The 20,812-nt window shown below is 44.6% G+C and overlaps 1 protein-coding gene across 1 annotated transcript; it reads right to left on the reverse strand.

Annotated features, from left to right (window-relative positions):
* Positions 1-521: 521 nt before the first annotated feature.
* LOC128431014 (kinesin heavy chain) lies at positions 522-20,652 on the reverse strand. The gene is made up of 25 exons (XM_053417212.1): positions 20,527-20,652; positions 18,788-18,875; positions 18,332-18,405; positions 17,767-17,871; positions 17,553-17,601; positions 17,403-17,458; positions 17,170-17,257; positions 16,861-16,985; positions 16,660-16,764; positions 16,424-16,572; positions 14,712-14,860; positions 13,035-13,213; positions 12,851-12,919; positions 12,551-12,757; positions 2,821-2,964; positions 2,529-2,726; positions 2,311-2,428; positions 2,118-2,188; positions 1,786-1,883; positions 1,537-1,638; positions 1,378-1,438; positions 1,187-1,258; positions 1,007-1,111; positions 700-916; positions 522-604 (listed from the first exon to the last, which is right to left on the reverse strand). The coding sequence occupies exons 1-25, from the start codon at positions 20,650-20,652 to the stop codon at positions 522-524; spliced, it is 2,838 nt and encodes a 945-aa protein (XP_053273187.1).
* Between the last annotated feature and the right edge of the window lie 160 nt (positions 20,653-20,812).

A 20,812-nucleotide genomic window follows, 5' to 3' on the forward strand; every position in this document is an offset into this window, starting at 1 on the left:
TGCATAAAGTAAGTGAATTTCATTTCCGCCTTAACTTAACAAACTCTCAGTGACCACCCCCCAATCTTTTAAAGAAAGCAAATAAGCATATTTCCCAAAAGTAGTCTTTTAAATGAATGAATGCTGGTTTAGGATTATACTAACAATCTAGGTTGGTCTGTTTCAGTCGTAAGTGAAAAAACAAAGAGATGCAACAAGTCATCTGCTAAACTTTAATCTGTTGCATAAAGTTAGAAATGAGGCCTCTGCTATTTACGCTGAGCAAACGACAAACTGTTGTGATGATCTCCCGCTGGTGCTCCAACTGTAAGGGGCGGGGCTTGTGGCTCCAGGTGGACTGGTCGGCATGCGTGGAGTCATTTCTGGTCCGTCTGCAGGAGGGAACCAAGATAACATTAGAAAGATGCAAAAACGACAGTCTGCTGTTATATATCATGATTATTTATTATTTGCTTTATGTAACAAAAAAGGTTTTTAACGACATTTGACACACTCACAGGGTTAAATTTGCTGTCGTGGTTTTAGTGGGTGTAGATGCCTCCGGCCTTGATGCAGCTGCTGATGGGGGATGACAGTGGATGGTGGCCTGGACGGATGGGCTTTGCTGAAATACAAAAATAATATTTGTGTCTCCTAACATATTTTTGTTTGCGGGGCGAGAGTAAACCACGAGAATCTGGAAAAGATATATCTTCTCACCGATCTGTGCAGAGTAGCCCCTCCTGGTCATGTTCTTGGAGCGCACAGCCTCTTTGATGCGGTCCACCTCCTGCTGGTAGCGCTTGCGGTCCCTCATGGCGTTCTCCTTGGCATCCTTCAGCGCATTCTCCAGGGCCTTGACTCGCTCGGCTGTGGCCCGGAGACGCTTCTCCAGCTTGGGCAGTTCACAGCGAAGGTCGGCGTTGTCTCGGACCAGCTGGAGAGAGAGAGATAGAACTGTGACCTTCCTTGCAAGGCATAAAGTACTTAAAAGACTACGGTTCTCTTTATTTCAAATGTCCATCACCTGCTTGTGAACCTTGGTGAGCTGCTCCAAGTTGTTCTCCAGGAAGGAGATCTTCTGTTTCTGGGCCCCGTTGCCGAGTCCCTCCTCACAATCCAGCTCCGCACTCTAAAAAAGAAAAGAACATAGGTTTAAATGTGGAACTGGCATTTGGACACTGAACAGCAGAGGATGGTGAAGGACCTTTTTGACCCGTGTGGTGAGGTCCTGGATGAACATTTTGCGGAGGTTGTGGAGGCTCTGCAGTTCCTTAGCCTGCGAGAATATATAGAAAAAGTCACATTTCACTTCCTTAGCAGGGGATCGAACCTACGTTACTGTCCAGCTATTCTTGGGTCGGGAATTGAACTGGCAACCAAAGCTTTCAGACTCACCACAGTCTCCTCCAGCCCCTTCAAGTCCTCTTTGGCCTGTTCCCTCTGTTCGTTCAGCAGACTGGACAGAAACCACACACACACACACACACGTTATCCCAACACTTGCATAACCTCTGCACCCCCTTCAATGATTTGCATGGGTACACTGGTACTTACATTAGTTTCTGCAGCTTGGCGTCCTTCTCCTGCTCCTCAGACTTCACTTTATCGTAGTCTGACATGAGTCTCTCCTGCTCCAGTAAAAGACCCTGGTTCAGACTGGGGGAAAGAGAAATCCCAGTAAATCAAATGCTGTTGTCTTCACCTCACTTTGACCTCAAACTAAAAACCTACAACTACTCAAGTGTTTCAGATGTTGTTAGTGCTGCTATAACAGTTTAGTGTGATTGTGTATTGATTCCCTACTCGGTCAGTTCATCCAGCATCATCTGTTTGTCTCGGAGGCGGCTGAGCAGCTTCTGATGAGCCTCCCTGTGGTTCTCCAGCTGCTCCTCAAGTGTCTTCTGGAGGACGGAGACAAAAGGACACATTTGAGACGTTTAGTGTTTATATATTAGTTTGAATCATCGTCTTAATTACTGTAATAAAATGCTACTTTATTAATGTGAATTGAGGGGCCCTGCTAGGTTAAATACTAATGTCACTGTAGGACATATAACATTAGCTCCAGCTCGTGATCTATAATTTCTAGGGCAAGCTCTGAACTGACATTATGTAATTTGAGTGCAGCAGTTCACCTTGATGTCCTCGCCTCCGTCCAGGCGTCCGATGTCCTCCTTCTCCACCCCCGTCGTCTCGTGTCTTTTCTCTGAGGAACAATGGAGACGACAAATTACTTCAGCTTTCGTCCCAGATGATGTGAAATGACGCAAATTAAATGGTATGAATTCGACAAGAGGTTTGTTTAGAAGGGATTTGTCGTGCGCTGACCCTGGGCCTGTAGTTTGGTCAGCTCCTCAGTCAGAGCATCCTGACTCTCCTCCAGCTGCCTCTTCTTCTGCTCCATGTTCTGCATGTAGTCAGTCAGGGAGCGGATCTTGGCCTGGTGCTGGACACAAGGTGAAACCATGGATGGTCATAATTCAAATCATATGGTTAAACATTTAGGGGTAAAAATGACCCCCGGATAGCAGTGAGGTGACGGTTACCTGGGAGATGAGCAGCTGACAGGATGACAGCTCCTTCTCATTGGCCTGGATCTTGCGGTGGGCATCGGCCTGAGCGCTCTCCAGCTGTTTGCTGCGGTTGACCAGGGACTTGACCTCGGACTTCATCTTGCTGATGTAGAGGCGAGCGACCGTGAACTCCTCCTCCACCGCCGAGCCGTTCCCGTTCGTCTCTGAGGACTGGGTGGGTGTGGGGGGGGGGGGGGGGGGCGCAGAGGTCAGACTGGGTGGAATGATGGGAGTATATGTGTTTATACTGGTTGTGTGTGCTTACCTTGGCGTCGCTGGTGCCAATGATGGCGCCGATGTCACTGAGGTCCCGCAGCAGCAGGTTGAGGACCTCTGCGGCTCTCTTCCTCTGGAGGCCGTTCAGCTCCTGCAGCTGACCCAGATCCCTCTGCACCGCCGACAGCAGCGCCTGATGAACACACACACACACACACACAAATAAGATCTAGGTCTTTTCAGTGCTTTCACAACAAACGCAAACATGAATGTGCCTACACGCACACAGTCTCACACACTTACAGTCACACAAAGTCATTCATATGCACACAAATGAAGAGAAGCGCACATACACTGTAGTACACAAGTAGTGGCAGACATATACACAGTCATCCAAACACACACACACACATATGAAATTTCACTAATGAAGGAGATTTTGGATTTTGAGCACTGATAATAAAAATGAAGAGAATATTAATATATTTGTTTGATTATAATGTCAACAAAGTTTAAATAAAAGCAAATTGTCATATATACACTAATTGCTTCTTCCACAGCATTATGAAATGTGACCTTTACAGAAGAACTAAACAAAGGAGGGTTTGTCTTCCATTTTTGGAAAGATTCTAGATATAAATTCGCTTATAAAAATAATTATTTATGATCTTTCCCATCATACAAATCAAATGACATCTTTAAAGAATCATGCTTTAAAGATGGGTGCCTGATCAAAAATTAAAGCTGGTGGTTTCAAGCTAAAACAACAAAAAGTCGCGGATTTGTTAAACAACACTTTATTTTAGCTTGAAAGAGTAAAGAGACATGTTCCCGATATGCATACTGAAAAACTGCAGATGAATATGACGCTTTTAATTGATCATTAAAAAACGTCTGGCTATAATGCTATAAGATACGTCATGTGGATAAAGTGTCATAGGGCCGGTTCCATAGACTTTGGTTCCCAGTTGCTGCAGCTGAACGAGAACAACTGCACGTTCTGATTACAGCTAACTCGCTCCCACAATATTTTAAGGTCATGTGACATGGTGATGTTTTGCAGAGCTGGTAAAAGTCAGACAATTTCTAACCAGCATGCATTGTGTTATGTCAAGGCTGCTGCTGACATCAACAGTCAATATTTGGGGGCGTGGCTTGTTGGAAAGCCTGGTGTCAGCCTATGATGTCAGCTGTCCTGGATGCATCTGTTCCCCTTTAGTGAGTGTGTTCTCCCTTTAATGTGTACTCTTTAGTGCGTGTTCTCTTTGGTGTGTTTTCTTCCTCGATAGTTGAATGTTCGAAGTAGTCTAGGGCAAACAGAGAGAGCACTTACTATGCCCAGGAATACAAGGATATTCAACCTGATTTTTAAAAGCTAAGCCAATAGCAGAAGTACTGAAAAACAATATCAGGATAATGAATATGGACATCGACAGCATTTTACCCATCGTGACGTCCTATTTCGAAGGCATGACATCAGAACAATGGAATCTTTCGAAAGCAGGCAAACCTGATGTGGCCATAGTAACCCTACTGGGAGAGAAACTGCTGGAAATTGTCTATTTAGTGACACAATCCACCTTAAAGGATCATGTGAGCACCGATGGGCCTGTGTCTCCGAAAAGTGTGATTTGCTCTTTGGGCAACACACTTCCTCAGATTTTTGCTCAGGCTCTTGATGTTCCAGATGAGGTCAAGCTGGTCAGCTCAGAGAAGTTGACAGGGTTGATTTCTAAAGAGATTGCAGAGTGTGTTAACTCTGTCCTCTCCATGAGCGTGGACAGTGGGAAGGAAAGTATTCCTCGTATCACACCTCCAGAAAGACTACAATGTCTGATTCAACAGGCTGGCCAAATGATCAAAGGACTCATGAGGAATCTGAAACGTGAGTGTGCACCTTGTGAGAGCAGCAAGAAGATCAATCAGTCATCATCCTCATCCTCAAAGACAATCTCAGAAGACAGAGAAAGTCTTTTGTCTGCAACATCCAAAACTGTCCAGGAGATCATCAAGGATGAGGTCTCTCAGTTCACCAAATCTTCATCTGAGGAAATTTCCAACTCTGATTATGAGCAGCTGGAATCTGGCTCCACTCTGGAGATGAAGAAGGTTGATCTTGAAACAGCCCAAAGCTCACCCTCGCTGAAGAAATTGTGTGGAAGGATTAAGACATGCGCTGCAAAGCAGTTTGCCCAAGCGTCCATTGGACATCTTGTGGAGAGACTGAATAGCAAGTACTTTGACAGCCCTGACAACCCTGCCTTTGACCAGGTTTTAAATGGGCAGTCAATGCAGTCTGTGATGAGGGATGTTGACGCTCTGCTTCCAACAGTAGATGGTGAGATAGAGCAGGGGCAGAATGTGTCTCAATGGATTGATGTTATCCTCAGTGGTGAAACCGTAGAGTTAACCAATGAGCTGAAAAATGTGCTCATCAATCACATTGATAGGATGAGACCAAAGATCACCTCAGGACCAAAGCGCTTGAGCATAATGGTTTTACCGCCACATGCTATCATATCAGCTGACATCCTTGCCATGGTGTGGTGTTTCCTTGGAGTAATGAGGTGGTGGCTTCACACAGAGTCCGAACCTCTCACTTCAAGGGTGATAACACATACTTTGGAAAAAGCTGTGTCAGAGGGCTCGATCGATGGGGCCAGTCTGCCTTCGGATGAAAGTCAAGGGTCTGGATCAGAAAGCGAGGTGACCTCTTCTGAATCCACGGAAGAATACAGCGAAGAGCAAGAGGACGGGAGGAAATCCCTCATCAGGATAATTGTTATGAAGCTGGTTTCGAGGATCTTTAATAAAGCAAAGGTGTTGGACACGCTCAGATCACCAAACGCCATCATCAAGCGTCTGGTCGAAATCATATGGATCGAAATCCAGGATGAAGATTTTGAGATCACCCCAAAAATGATGAAACGCATTGACAAAGTCATTTTCTCAAAAATCTGCAAAAAGTGGCACAGTGTTGTCAGTGTTCTTTTGGAATTGGAGATGAAAGACCCAGCACTGGAAGAATATATTGTATCTTCCTTCAAACAGCAGCTTATGCCGCCAACTTCCTGTGGATTTTTCTCCTTTTTTTGCTTCTTCAAATACTTTCATTAAAAACGAATTTCTTTCAAAAACAATGTTGTTTCTCTTGTGTTTGGGCTTTTAAGACAGATTGCTCCTCTCTACGCCTCTGTGTAAGTCTCCTGTTGTTCGGGTTTCCTCCTACTTTGCTAACTAAGAGTGTGTTTATGTGCATGTGTGAGAGTGAGAGAGGGAAACAGGGTAAACAAAATGAGAGAGAGTGTATTGAGGGAATGGGGGAAAAGGAGGGTTGTTTGTGAACAGCGAGGCGTAGCGTGATGTGAGTTGTAAACTTGCAGGTGACCAGCTTGTTGGTCTAACCTGGCAACTTCAATCAACAACTGAAACACACACACACACACACACACACACACACACACACACACACACACACACACACACACACACACACACACACACACACACACACACACACACACACACACACACACACACACACACACACACACACACACACACAGAGAGAGAGAGACAAGTGTGACACGAGCGGCAAATTTTCACAAAGTTTAAATAAAAGCAAATTGTCACACTAATTGTTTCTTCCACAGCATTATGAAATGTGACCTTTACGGAAGAACTAAACAAAGGAGGGTTTGTCTTCCATTTTTGGAAAGATTCTAGATATAAATTCGCTTATAAAAATAATTATTTATGATCTTTCCCATCATACAAATCAAATGACATCTTTCAAGAAACATGCTTTAAAGATGGGTGCCTGATCAAAAATGAAAGCTGGTGGTTTCAAGCTAAAACAACAAAAAGTCGTGGATTTGTTAAACAACACTTTATTTTAGCTTGAAAGAGTAAAGAGACATTTTCCCGATATGCATACTGAAAAACTGCAGATGAATATGACCTCAGCTTTTAATTGATCATTAAAAAACGTCTGGCTATAATGCTATAAGATACGTCATGTGGATAAAGTGTCATAGGGCCGGTTCCATAGACTTTGGTTCCCAGTTGCTGCAGCTGAACGAGAACAACTGCACGTTCTGATTACAGCTAACTCGCTCCCACAATATTTTAAGGTCATGTGACATGGTGATGTTTTGCAGAGCTGGTAAAAGTCAGACAATTTCTAACCAGCATGCATTGTGTTATGTCAAGGCTGCTGCTGACATCAACAGTCAATATTTGGGGGCGTGGCTTGTTGGAAAGCCTGGTGTCAGCCTATGATGTCAGCTGTCCTGGATGCATCTGTTCCCCTTTAGTGAGTGTGTTCTCCCTTTAATGTGTACTCTTTAGTGCGTGTTCTCTTTGGTGTGTTTTCTTCCTCGATAGTTGAATGTTCGAAGTAGTCTAGGGCAAACAGAGAGAGCACTTACTATGCCCAGGAATACAAGGATATTCAACCTGATTTTTAAAAGCTAAGCCAATAGCAGAAGTACTGAAAAACAATATCAGGATAATGAATATGGACATCGACAGCATTTTACCCATCGTGACGTCCTATTTCGAAGGCATGACATCAGAACAATGGAATCTTTCGAAAGCAGGCAAACCTGATGTGGCCACAATAACCCTACTGGGAGAGAAACTGCTGGAAATTGTCTATTTGGAGACACAATCCACCCTAAAGGAGCATGTGAGCACCGATGGGCCTGTGTCTCCGAAAAGTGTGATTTGCTCTTTGGGCAACACACTTCCTCAGATTTTTGCTCAGGCTCTTGATGTTCCAGATGAGGTCAAGCTGGTCAGCTCAGAGAAGTTGACAAGGTTGATTGCTAAAGAGATTGCAGAGTGTGTCAACTCTGTCCTCTCCATGAGCGTGGACAGTGGGAAGGAAACCATTCCTCGTATCACACCTCCAGAAAGACTACAATGTCTGATTCAACAGGCTGGCCAAATGATCAAAGGACTCATGAGGAATCTGAAATGTAAGTGTGCACCTTGTGAGAGCAGCAAGAAGATCAATCAGTCATCATCCTCATCCTCAGAGACAATCTCAGAAGACAGAGAAAGTCTTTTGTCTGCAACATCCAAAACTGTCCAGGAGATCATCAAGGATGAGGTCTCTCAGTTCACCAAATCTTCATCTGATGAAATTTCCAACTCTGATTATGAGCAGCTGGAATCTGGCTCCACTCTGGAGATGAAGAAGGTTGATCTTGAAACAGCCCAAAGCTCACCCTCGCTGAAGAAAGTGTGTGGAAGGATTAAGACATGCGCTGCAAAACAGTTTGCCCAAGCGTCCATTGGACATCTTGTGGAGAGACTGAATAGCAAGTACTTTGACAGCCCTGACAACCCTGCCTTTGACCAGGTTTTAAATGGGCAGTCAATGCAGTCTGTGATGAGGGATGTTGACGCTCTGCTTCCAACAGTAGATGGTGAGATAGAGCAGGGGCAGAATGTGTCTCAATGGATTGATATTATCCTCAGTGGTGAAACCGTCGAGTTAACCAATGAGCTGAAAAATATCATCATCAATCACATTGATAGGATGAGACCAAAGATCACCTCAGGACCAAAGCGCTTGAGCATAATGGTTTTACCGCCACATGCTATCATATCAGCTGACATCCTTGTCATGGTGTGGTGTTTCCTTGGAGTAATGAGGTGGTGGCTTCACACAGAGTCCGAACCTCTCACTTCAAGGGTGATAACACATACTTTGGAAAAAGCTGTGTCAGAGGGCTCGATCGATGGGGCCAGTCTGCCTTCGGATGAAAGTCAAGGGTCTGGATCAGAAAGCGAGGTGACCTCTTCTGAATCCACGGAAGAATACAGCGAAGAGCAAGAGGACGGGAGGAAATCCCTCATCAGGATAATTGTTATGAAGCTGGTTTCGAGGATCTTTAATAAAGCAAAGGTGTTGGACACGCTCAGATCACCAAACGCCATCATCAAGCGTCTGGTCGAAATCATATGGATCGAAATCCAGGATGAAGATTTTGAGATCACCCCAAAAATGATGAAACGCATTGACAAAGTCATTTTCTCAAAAATCTGCAAAAAGTGGCACAGTGTTGTCAGTGTTCTTTTGGAATTGGAGATGAAAGATCCAGCACTGGAAGAATATATTGTATATTCCTTCAAACAGCAGCTTATGTCACCAAGTTCCTGTGGATTTTTCTCCTTTTTTTGCTTCTTCAAATACTTTCATTAAAAACGAATTTCTTTCAAAAACAATGTTGTTTCTCTTGTGTTTGGGCTTTTAAGACAGATTGCTCCTCTCTACGCCTCTGTGTAAGTCTCCTGTTGTTCGGGTTTCCTCCTACTTTGCTAACTAAGAGTGTGTTTATGTGCATGTGTGAGAGTGAGAGAGGGAAACAGGGTAAAAAAAATGAGAGAGAGTGTATTGAGGGAATGGGGGAAAAGGAGGGTTGTTTGTGAACAGCGAGGCGTAGCGTGATGTGAGTTGTAAACTGGCAGGTGACCAGCTTGTTGGTCTAACCTGGCAACTTCAATCAACAACTGACACACACACACACACACACACACACACACACACACACACACACACACACACACACACACACACACACACACACACACACACACACACACACACACACACACACACACACACACACACACACACACACACAGAGAGAGACAAGTGTGACACGAGCGGCAAATTTTCACAAAGTTTAAATAAAAGCAAATTGTCATATATACACTAATTGCTTCTTCCACAGCATTATGAAATGTGACCTTTACGGAAGAACTAAACAAAGGAGGGTTTGTCTTCCATTTTTGGAAAGATTCTAGATATAAATTCGCTTATAAAAATAATTATTTATGATCTTTCCCATCATACAAATCAAATGACATCTTTCAAGAAACATGCTTTAAAGATGGGTGCCTGATCAAAAATGAAAGCTGGTGGTTTCAAGCTAAAACAACAAAAAGTCGTGGATTTGTTAAACAACACTTTATTTTAGCTTGAAAGAGTAAAGAGACATTTTCTCGATATGCATACTGAAAAACTGCAGATGAATATGACCTCAGCTTTTAATTGATCATTAAAAAACGTCTGGCTATAATACTATAAGATACGTCATGTGGATAAAGTGTCATAGGGCCGGTTCCATAGACTTTGGTTCCCAGTTGCTGCAGCTGAACGTGAACAACTGCACGTTCTGATTACAGCTAACTCGCTCCCACAATATTTTAAGGTCATGTGACATGGTGATGTTTTGCAGAGCTGGTAAAAGTCAGACAATGTCTAACCAGCATGCATTGTGTTATGTCAAGGCTGCTGCTGACATCAACAGTCAATATTTGGGGGCGTGGCTTGTTGGAAAGCCTGGTGTCAGCCTATGATGTCAGCTGTCCTGGATGCATCTGTTCCCCTTTAGTGAGTGTGTTCTCCCTTTAATGTGTACTCTTTAGTGCGTGTTCTCTTTGGTGTGTTTTCTTCCTCGATAGTTGAATGTTCGAAGTAGTCTAGGGCAAACAGAGAGAGCACTTACTATGCCCAGGAATACAAGGATATTCAACCTGATTTTTAAAAGCTAAGCCAATAGCAGAAGTACTGAAAAACAATATCAGGATAATGAATATGGACATCGACAGCATTTTACCCATCGTGACGTCCTATTTCGAAGGCATGACATCAGAACAATGGAATCTTTCGAAAGCAGGCAAACCTGATGTGGCCACAGTAACCCTACTGGGAGAGAAACTGCTGGAAATTGTCTATTTAGTGACACAATCCACCTTAAAGGATCATGTGAGCACTGCTGGGCCTGTGTCTCCGAAAAGTGTGATTTGCTCTTTGGGCAACACACTTCCTCAGATTTTTGCTCAGGCTCTTGATGTTCCAGATGAGGTCAAGCTGGTCAGCTCAGAGAAGTTGACAGGGTTGATTTCTAAAGAGATTGCAGAGTGTGTTAACTCTGTCCTCTCCATGAGCGTGGACAGTGGGAAGGAAAGTATTCCTCGTATCACACCTCCAAAAAGACTACAATGTCTGATTCAACAGGCTGGCCAAATGATCAAAGGACTCATGAGGGATCTGAAATGTAAGTGTGCACCTTGTGAGAGCAGCAAGAAGATCAATCAGTCATCATCCTCATCCTCAAAGACAATCTCAGAAGACAGAGAAAGTCTTTTGTCTGCAACATCCAAAACTGTCCAGGAGATCATCGAGGATGAGGTCTCTCAGTTCACCAAATCTTCATCTGAGGAAATTTCCAACTCTGATTATGAGCAGCTGGAATCTGGCTCCACTCTGGAGATGAAGAAGGTTGATCTTGAAACAGCCCAAAGCTCACCCTCGCTGAAGAAATTGTGTGGAAGGATTAAGACATGCGCTGCAAAGCAGTTTGCCCAAGCGTCCATTGGACATCTTGTGGAGAGACTGAATAGCAAGTACTTTGACAGCCCTGACAACCCTGCCTTTGACCAGGTTTTAAATGGGCAGTCAATGCAGTCTGTGATGAGGGATGTTGACGCTCTGCTTCCAACAGTAGTTGGTGAGATAGAGCAGGGGCAGAATGTGTCTCAATGGATTGATGTTATCCTCAGTGGTGAAACCGTCGAGTTAACCAATGAGCTGAAAAATGTGCTCATCAATCACATTGATAGGATGAGACCAAAGATCACCTCAGGACCAAAGCGCACAAGCATAATGGTTTTACCGCCACATGCTATCATATCAGCTGACATCCTTGTCATGGTGTGGTGTTTCCTTGGAGTAATGAGGTGGTGGCTTCACACACAGGCAGAAACTCTCACTTCAAGGGTGATAACACATACTTTGGAAAAAGCTGTGTCAGAGGGCTCGATCGATGGGGCCAGTCTGCCTTCGGATGAAAGTCAAGGGTCTGGCTCAGAAAGCGAGGTGACCTCTTCTGAATCCACGGAAGAATACAGCGAAGAGCAAGAGGACGGGAGGAAATCCCTCATCAGGATAATTGTTATGAAGCTGGTTTCGAGGATCTTTAATAAAGCAAAGGTGTTGGACACGCTCAGATCACCAAACGCCATCATCAAGCGTCTGGTCGAAATCATATGGGTCGAAATCCAGGATGAAGATTTTGAGATCACCCCAAAAATGATGAAACGCATTGACAAAGTCATTTTCTCAAAAATCTGCAAAAAGTGGCACAGTGTTGTCAGTGTTCTTTTGGAATTGGAGATGAAAGACCCAGCACTGGAAGAATATATTGTATATTCCTTCAAACAGCAGCTTATGCCGCCAACTTCCTGTGGATTTTTCTCCTTTTTTTGCTTCTTCAAATACTTTCATTAAAAACGAATTTCTTTCAAAAACAATGTTGTTTCTCTTGTGTTTGGGCTTTTAAGACAGATTGCTCCTCTCTACGCCTCTGTGTAAGTCTCCTGTTGTTGTAAACTGGCAGGTGACTAGCTTGTTGGTCTAACCTTGCAGCTTCAATCAACAACTGAAGCACACAAACACACACACATGCACGCACACGCACACGCACACACACACACACACACACACACACACACACACAGATAAGTGTGACACGAGTGGCACATTTTCACCACTTTCTAACTTTCTGCCAATTTTTGTAAGAATTTGAGCATGTTAAAGCCCTCAAAAAGCCAAATCATTTGCCTGAATAATAATAATAATAATAATAATCATTACAATTTCAATAGGGTCTCACCTGACCTTTCATGTCAGTGCTCGGGCCCTAAATACTATTTAAGTGAGATATTATAAAGGGTCTACCGACAACACATGTACAACCCACCGTCTTCTGCTGCAGCTCCTCAGCCAGCAGCATGTTGATCTGATCCCGCTCCTCCACCTCCTGGCTCTTCTGGTCGTAGTTGACGGCCAGCTCCTCCAGGGCCTGCAGCACCTCCTTCACCTCCTCTTTAGCCAGCTCGTTCTCCGCCTGCAGCCGGCACATCTCCTCCTGGATCTTCTCGTAGTCTCGCCGCGTGGACGCCAGCAGCTGGGAGGATGTAGGGTGTCGGTAAATACAAGGGGGGGGGGGGGGGGGGGGGGGGGGTGTTCACACAGATACAGATAGACGTATTTAACTCACCTCTTCCTGATCCAGCATCTGTTCCTTGAGCTTCTCAGCCAGCTGACTGTGTTGGTTGATCTCATCATCCTGCAGAAGGAATTTTGCAAGATTAAATAATTTTCTCCTCCATGTTTGATGGTTAAAGACACTTGACCAGGACATTTGTGTGGAGGATCCACGTCGGCCTCTTCCTCTCCCTCACCTTATCGTCCAGCTGCTTGTACAGGTTGGTGATGTCCTCCTCGAACTTGCCGTGCTCCTCACCACAGACGGCGACGCCTCCTCCGGCCGGCGGCAGGTTGTCGATGACGGGGGTGTTGTCGCACTCGATGCTCTTCTGATCTTTGGAGCTCAGCTGCTCCTCCTCCGGGACGTTCTCCCCTGTAATGTGCACTGGTGTGTTAGATCATTCACTAATAAACTAATAATTATGCTGAGCTGCTTGTTATATAAGCCTGGTTTCATAGGGATTTATTCCAGCAGATTTGTTGAACAAGAAAAATAAAAGCCAAAAATTGTGGATGCTTGAAACTTTAATAAGACAAAATGTCATTAGTGGGAAAACGTCTCTTTCAGCTGCTTTGATCAGGCTAAGCTGGAAGGAGCTTTGAAAACATCCTCCTCCCACAGCCTCTCTGGAGAAAGATAAGGGTTTGCCTGTAGGTGGCGCTATAGGATACATCAAACTTCAGATTCATTCTCAGCAGAATTGAAAATCTGCACATTTTATGGACTAGTCCCCATCGAAACCATGAAGTACTCAAATGTAATACCAGAGAATATTTGGCTTAAAAATACTTTGCAATTGTTAATATCAACTAATGCCAATTAGTTGCCTATAAATAGTACAGTAATTAGTTCATTTTTTGAGCCTGAATAATAATATAAAAATGACAAAATATCATGCAGTATATTTGATTCAGTGTCTTGTGAGGTAAACCAGAGCTAAGTGTGTCCACAGCCTGTTGGCAGCACTGGGATCCCAGCACACAAATAACTGCTGTCTCAATAATTATTGACTCCTTAATTGAGCTTTTCTAAAACACTGAAGAAAGCCAACAGCAGAGGAGGCGACGGAGGAGGAGGAGGTGAAGTGCTGCTCTGTGTGAAGGAGCCGGCAGCTGAGTCACGGCATAAGCACCGCATCGGCATCGTGTGTGTGTGTGTGTGTGTGTGTGTGTGTGCAAAGAGTGTAGGCTGATTTGTTGCTAAGGTGGGGGAGTGTTATCAGCATCCACTTGGGAATTGGAAAAAAAACAACCAACAATGACCAGAGAGAGAAAGAGGGAGAGTAGAGGGGAGGGGTGGGTGGAGGCGGGGTTTCAGTGGTTACCATGCGACAGGGATGGAGAACAGGCGGGGGGGATGCTGTGAAGCAGACACTGCAGTCTCAGAAACAAACACACAGAATGAAAACAGACAGTACAATGATGAGCGATTGTGTTTATATATTATCTAAACATATATAAGGTACAATGAGGAACTTGTATCCTCATCTGCTATCAGCACAGACGGACAACTTCCTCCCACTAGCCAGAAATTAAGGCATTAAGGCAATCGTCCAAACTGATGAGGTCATTTGGAGTCTGGGCAGTAGAAGAATGAGCACTTGAACATACATCAGTGTGATGGGAGCTACCTGCAGTTAAATGGCAGAAAGAGTCTTTGAGAAAAATGGATTTGACATATTTTTGGGCCATGTCCCATCTGCTAATAGGGAGGAGGGTTTATGACCTATGCTGCAGCCAGGAGGGAGCTAGGGAGCAGTGAACGGTTTGATGAGAACGTTAGGATCCATCTTTATCTCAATCAGGATCCCAGAAACCTCGAGGATTTACAACCTCTGGAAGACAAGTGTTTACTCCAGTGTTTTCCTCACCGTTCCTCCAGCGGGTGAGCTCGGCCTCCAGCCTCTGGATGACGCTCTTCAGGCCCTTGTTCTTGTCCTTCTCCTTCTCGTATTTCTTCTTCCACTCCTCGGCCGTCAGCTCCAGGTTCACCGACACCGTGTTCTTGATGGTCTTGGCTCTAAACGGAGCAGAGTGAGGTCGGTTTGGACGCTGACAGATTGTTTTTTAGCTCCCGTCTGCCCGATCTTTACCTTTATCATTAGCACATGGAGTTAAGTGACTTCATATTGACAGCATGGAGCTGAGGCCGAATCACTCTGGAGCTTCTCATCTTGTTTTTAAGCAGGAATATGGAAACACTACTTTACAGATCACCACGAAAGTCAAAGACTGATACCTTGTGTATGAGGAAATAACTCATTTAAATTGTGCATCAAGAAATCAAAGTAAATTATTCATGAAAAAAAGGATACATGAGCAATTTGTGCAGCTTGATTGAATTTAAGGAGAGTTTTGAGCCTTGGTGGAGATATGGGCTCTACTGAGGGCTATTCTAGTTTAGTATGTTAAAATGGAATTCATTTTATGAGCTTCATTTGTCTGTAGAATCCACTGGAGCGCCCACGTGCTTTTCACTTCTTCTTACTGCTAAACTAGCGCACGATTCAAACATCCTCAGCGAGCGGTTGCCGCAGATAGTCCGATTTGAAAGGATGCAAACTGTGAGAAGCTGCCACGTTGTCATTTGCCAGAGGAGCCTTTCCACATCTCCCCCCCTCTGATGAGGAAAAATCTCATTTGAGCCTGAAACCCTTCATTTCCTAGGCACAGAGGGCAGATGGCTGCACAGCACTGGCCCATCAGCCTCGGCCCATCACTGCCGCTAACGCTCGATTACATAAGCACTGTGAACTTGGACACTGAGTGAAAGCAGTTTGGTTTTAATACTGAGTTTCATTAGGCAGGATGAAGACCTAAGATGTTTTTAAAAAGCTGCATCATAGCATCTCTATTTGAATTAGTGAAAGGAAATTGTTGAGTGTTTGTGTGTGAAGCGGGAACGATGCAATTTTGCCAAACACCACAGAGACCAACAAACACACAAGGTGTGGCGGGTTTCACCGGAGCGATCTATAAATAGGAAGAAACCCGGATGCACAGTGTGAAACTCTGAGCCATCTGGCTGCTGGTGTTCAGCACTGACGTCTGCCATTGGCCTAATTTCTCTCACTTTTAATTTGCTTTACAATAACAGAAACTATTAATATCAGAGGTGGTTGCATCTTTCTCTGTATTTAGACTGAAATAAGGAGTTAATCGTTCAATTGATGAAGTTATTAACAAAACTCTGTTGTATTTCATCTTTCAATTCTATGAGGAGAAAAGTCTTTGGTGACGAGGACGGATTAATTGCACCTCAGAGGAGAAGGATGAGTTTTTCCTCTGAGGACCGGATGAAGCTCAGAGCCATAGAAGAACTCTACCATATCAAATCTTCATTTGAGATGTTTTTTTTAAATCTAAAAGGTTTGTCACTATAACTTCTGAAAAGTTGGAGTAAAAACAAATAATACAAATAACTCCCCAATATTATCAGAGTCACATATTTAAGAAGAAACTGTTTTAATTTGAAAAGCACTTGTTGGAGGGGCAGTGAGAAACTGTCCCTCATGTATGGACCCTGCCTACTTCCTGTTGATAGGTCAGTACTGAGGAGCTGAAAGACGAGTGGGACCGGTACCTCTGTCCGAACATGAGCGTGGACTTGGTCTCGGACTCGTTGTAGACGGACGGCGAGCAGCAGATGATGATGGTGGTGCGGCAGTTTCCTCCCAGAGAGTCCTGCAGGATCCGGGTCATCTTGCTGTCCCTGTACGGCACGTGGCTTTTCTGGAGAAATAAAAAGAAACTGTCACGATGGGGCGACGCCACACTGACACTCATGGAAGCTGGAGACAGAACTGCGATGGACTCAACTGTTCCCTCTGCCAGAGCGGAGATGACGTTCCCCAGCGCCGACAGAGACTTGTTGATGTTCTTGGCCTCGTCCAGCACCGCGCCCTCAGCCCCCGTCTTACTCACCTGTTCAAACAATCCACTCGCAGCGTTATCAACTTGCCAATTCACAACACACCCCCTTAAACCAAACATTTAATTCCATTTGTTTCCTGGTTTGACCTTCTCGCTGCCGGCCAGGTCGACCAGGTAGAGCTTCCCCGACAGCTTCTTCTCCGTCTCGATGTTCTCCTGCTTGATGTTGATGAGGAAGATGCTGTGGCTGCGGGAGCTGTGCTCGTTCATGTCTGCAGAATAAAGAGTTCTTTTAAAGTGGCAAAACCTCGAAGCCATGAATGTCTGTAGGAAATATTATGATTCTCTGTGCAGCAGCTGTTGAGATGTTTCAGTATGGAGCGACCAAACGATACAGCAACATCTCCATTTACCGACAGAGACATTCAGATGGAATACGGGTGCTGGGATACGTACTGGTCACAGCCACGTGCCGGTTGTCTTTGCCCTCGTCGATAACATCCATCACCTCCTCTGGACTGGACACAAAACGTTCAGTACAACCCTGAGAGAGGAAGATCAGCTTTCAAATTGATTTCCTCACACTCGATTGAGGTTTTCACGTTATACGGAATATTATTATTAAATATATTACAGTATTAAATTATATTCGGATGATTAATCAAGTTTTGTATGTCCTGTTCACCGACCTTGACGTAGGGCACTCTGTTCTTGTCCTCATGCACCGAGAGGTTCGTCTTCGACACTTTAAATGAAGCAGAAATCACACGTCTCTTGTTGCAAACTAGCAACTACCTAACAACACAATACAGTGTGTGTGTTGATTGTTGCACACTTACCATCGAGCAGGTCTCTAATCTTGTCCATGTAGATTTCAAAATAAGAGACCTGCACAGAGAAATTGAACAGGCAATCAAATTCTCGATATATAAAAAAGACTTATATGCAGGACCTCCAAGACCCAAAGACCCAAGTTATGAACCAATATTTCAGGAGTTTGATTGTTTTTTAAAGGTTTGTGCAATAACACAAGTTGATTTTTTTCTTCTTTACCTTGATGTGAAACTCGAGGTTCTCGTCCATGGAGTAGATGTGGTCGAAGATGTCCTGGGCGATGCGAGGGATGATTCCCATCAGCTGGGGGTTGTGCAGTTTGCCCTGAACACAGCAGCGGACATCGTACGAGGATATTAAACATTTACAAAAAACTAAGAAGCCAGGAGAATTAAAAACAGCCTTTGGTGGATTAGTGCATGGACTGAAGTCATTAGCTGGAGTCAAGTTTATGCTTTTTCTCCATCAAATCTGTGAACGTCCCTTCACAGTGAACCCTCTGAACCTGGACATCTCTGGCTTCTCATTCCTCGAACCTCCACATCTGTAAGAGCTTGAGTGGATTGAGCGTTGTGCAGTAAGTCGGTTACACAATGACTGCCGTGCTCTAATCCCCCGAATGGAGATGGGAGCTCATGATGAAAGGTCAGTGGCCGCCTTCACACAAAGACTCAGACTCCGGGTCCGATCGATTGGCAGATTGCTTGTAAGATCTGACTCCAGATATTTCGGGCACTGTGTTTTGGTGTCAGTGGTTGTGTAGCCGACTGAGTGAGTCTCTCACCTCCATCGTGTGTGTCTTCCCAGACGACGTCTGCCCGTAGGCGAAGATGGTCCCGTTGTATCCGCCCAGCACATCTGGAACCATATTGAATTAAATTATAAATATGGAAAATGGTGATTCCCAAAGTCAACTACAACAACACACAATACTGTGGGTTTCACAGGTAGTAAACCTTTTGTTTTGCAACTGAATATTCAATTAATATACTAATATTCCTACTGCAACTATATTTTTATTACTTTCAGTATTACAGACATTGTTATTACTATTAACTTTCTAGATAACAGGGAACTTCTGCAGTGTGTAGACTACAGTTGTATAAAAAGTATGCTCTATGTCTCCATTATGTAAAGTGAGAATGAAAAACAAAAGATGGCGGACAGATTAAGTCTGTGTGCAGAGACACAATAGATTAACGTTACATAAGAGCAGCGGCTTCATCAGATCATGTCGTACCTTTCACGATCTGTTTGGCACACTGGTCGTACACTTGGCCCTGCGACGTGTTCGGAGGCAGCACGCGGTCGAACACGTACGGCTTGGCCTGTGGTCAAACCAGCACAGGACACATCAGGACAACAAACAGCAAGAATACATATCTTCATAAAAAGGTCCAAAACACACAGGAATTGTTTCCGTCACGCTGATGCCTCAAATGAGGATTTCTGAGCTGGAAAAAACGCCAGTAACTTCCAGGATGCTTCGGTGTGATCATCCATCACCCCTCCTGCCCTTGTCCAGCTAGGAACTCTTACTGGGGGGGGGGGGGGGGCTAAAAGCCTCGTCGTAGTGAAAAGCAGCCGTCAGCACCTGGAAGCAGCAGCAGCAGTATTCTGACTCTAAAACTGAAGCAGGGAAACCATTGCCACGGGGTCAGAGCTCCTGGGTAATGTGTTTGAGTGCAGTTTGATTGATGGAACGAGGTGGTGACACGCACTTAGTCATGGTGGGACAGGGACGAGGGGGGGGGAGTTAAAATATATACAGCATTTTGTGCAGATAAATACAAATGCAGGAATTCCAGAGGAGAAATGTTCTCGTTCCCCATGTAAGCTCCGCCCAGCTGGAGTTCCAAGGGGTACAAAACAAACACGAGGCCTAAAGAACATGTAGTGTAGCGCTTGTGTCGTCTCTTCCCTGAGTTCCTGCATCAGCACTTTTTTAAAGATGGTGACTCAGCGTGAGCGCAACCTTTGACCCCCCCCCCCCCCCCCAACCCAAACGATTGCACCCTTTAGCTGCTTTTGATGGAGGAAAACAAACATGTCCCTCTGCAGGCGGGGGGGCGTTAAGACAGGGTAGGCCAAGCAGGTGACTGCATCCACAACTGTTTTGTGAGACTGCCCTTATATTCTATAATGAGGAAATAAAGGTTCCATGTCAATATGCTTATTAACTTGGTTGGTACTGGTTTGGTCTGGTACGATGTAGGGGCCCCACTTCGCTTTTGCCCTGGGGGCCCCCAAAGAGCCTGGAAACACTCCTGTCTCTCCAGATACATTTTGATATGAAAGGTTAAAGGACACAACTGCTATTAGAGGCTGTTCTCTAGTTCTCTTCATACTTTAGGTTTGTGTGATCATCATTTAAAGTTAATTAAACCTCCAGTGATATAACTGCATCTTCGTTTCGGAATCGAATAGAAGGATTTTCTAGAAATGCCTGTTTCGAATTTAGATGACACGTAAACACATCACAGTCGTATCATGGTTTGGTTTTGTTACCGTTTGTCTCTGAGCCGGTTCCAACACTTTAACGTCGTTAAACTATGTGAAATGAAGATTGTCTGATTCTTTTTGCATAATATATAGATTAAATCTTGAATTTTCAATAACAGCCTTACTATCATTTATAAGAGCCTTGTTAAAAACATGTTTTCAAATGGGTCCTGATGCCGTTTTATGAAGAAGAAGCCTAGAGGGGCGGATGAAAGTTTTAGATGACACTATCCTGAATCATATTCCTGCATCAGACACTACATCTCTGCAATATTGTATGAAATCATTTGAATAACATCATCAGAATCTTGTGACATCTAAAGTATTGGATGCTTATTGCGCACTTGGCATCTCCAGCCCGTCTGCAGGGCTCCAGGAGACTTTCTTCTGAAACACTGCAGTGTTTGTGTTGTGCCTCTCTCACACACACACACACACACACTCTCCATCACAACAACAGGGAGCAGACCGACTCACCGTTATCACCACGGTGTCGTCCTCCTTGAATTTGGGGATGTATTTGTCTCCCCTGTTGATTTCGGCCTCGTTCAGGGGCCTGAAGCGACACATCACTCTCACCCCGCACTCTGCCACATCCACCATGGCTGCTGCTGCGGAGGACCCTGTATCCGAGTGATGCGAGGAACCAACGCGACTGGAGGATTCGGTGTGTAGTGGTCCAAGGGAGGCTCGGGACCTCAAGTGGGGCCCGGGGTCCTGAGTTCAGTTTCCCCTGCAGCAGAGACTCAGAGCATCACTTGCA

Source organism: Pleuronectes platessa, chromosome 24, assembly GCF_947347685.1.
Source record: "Pleuronectes platessa chromosome 24, fPlePla1.1, whole genome shotgun sequence".
Taxonomy (NCBI): domain Eukaryota; kingdom Metazoa; phylum Chordata; class Actinopteri; order Pleuronectiformes; family Pleuronectidae; genus Pleuronectes; species Pleuronectes platessa.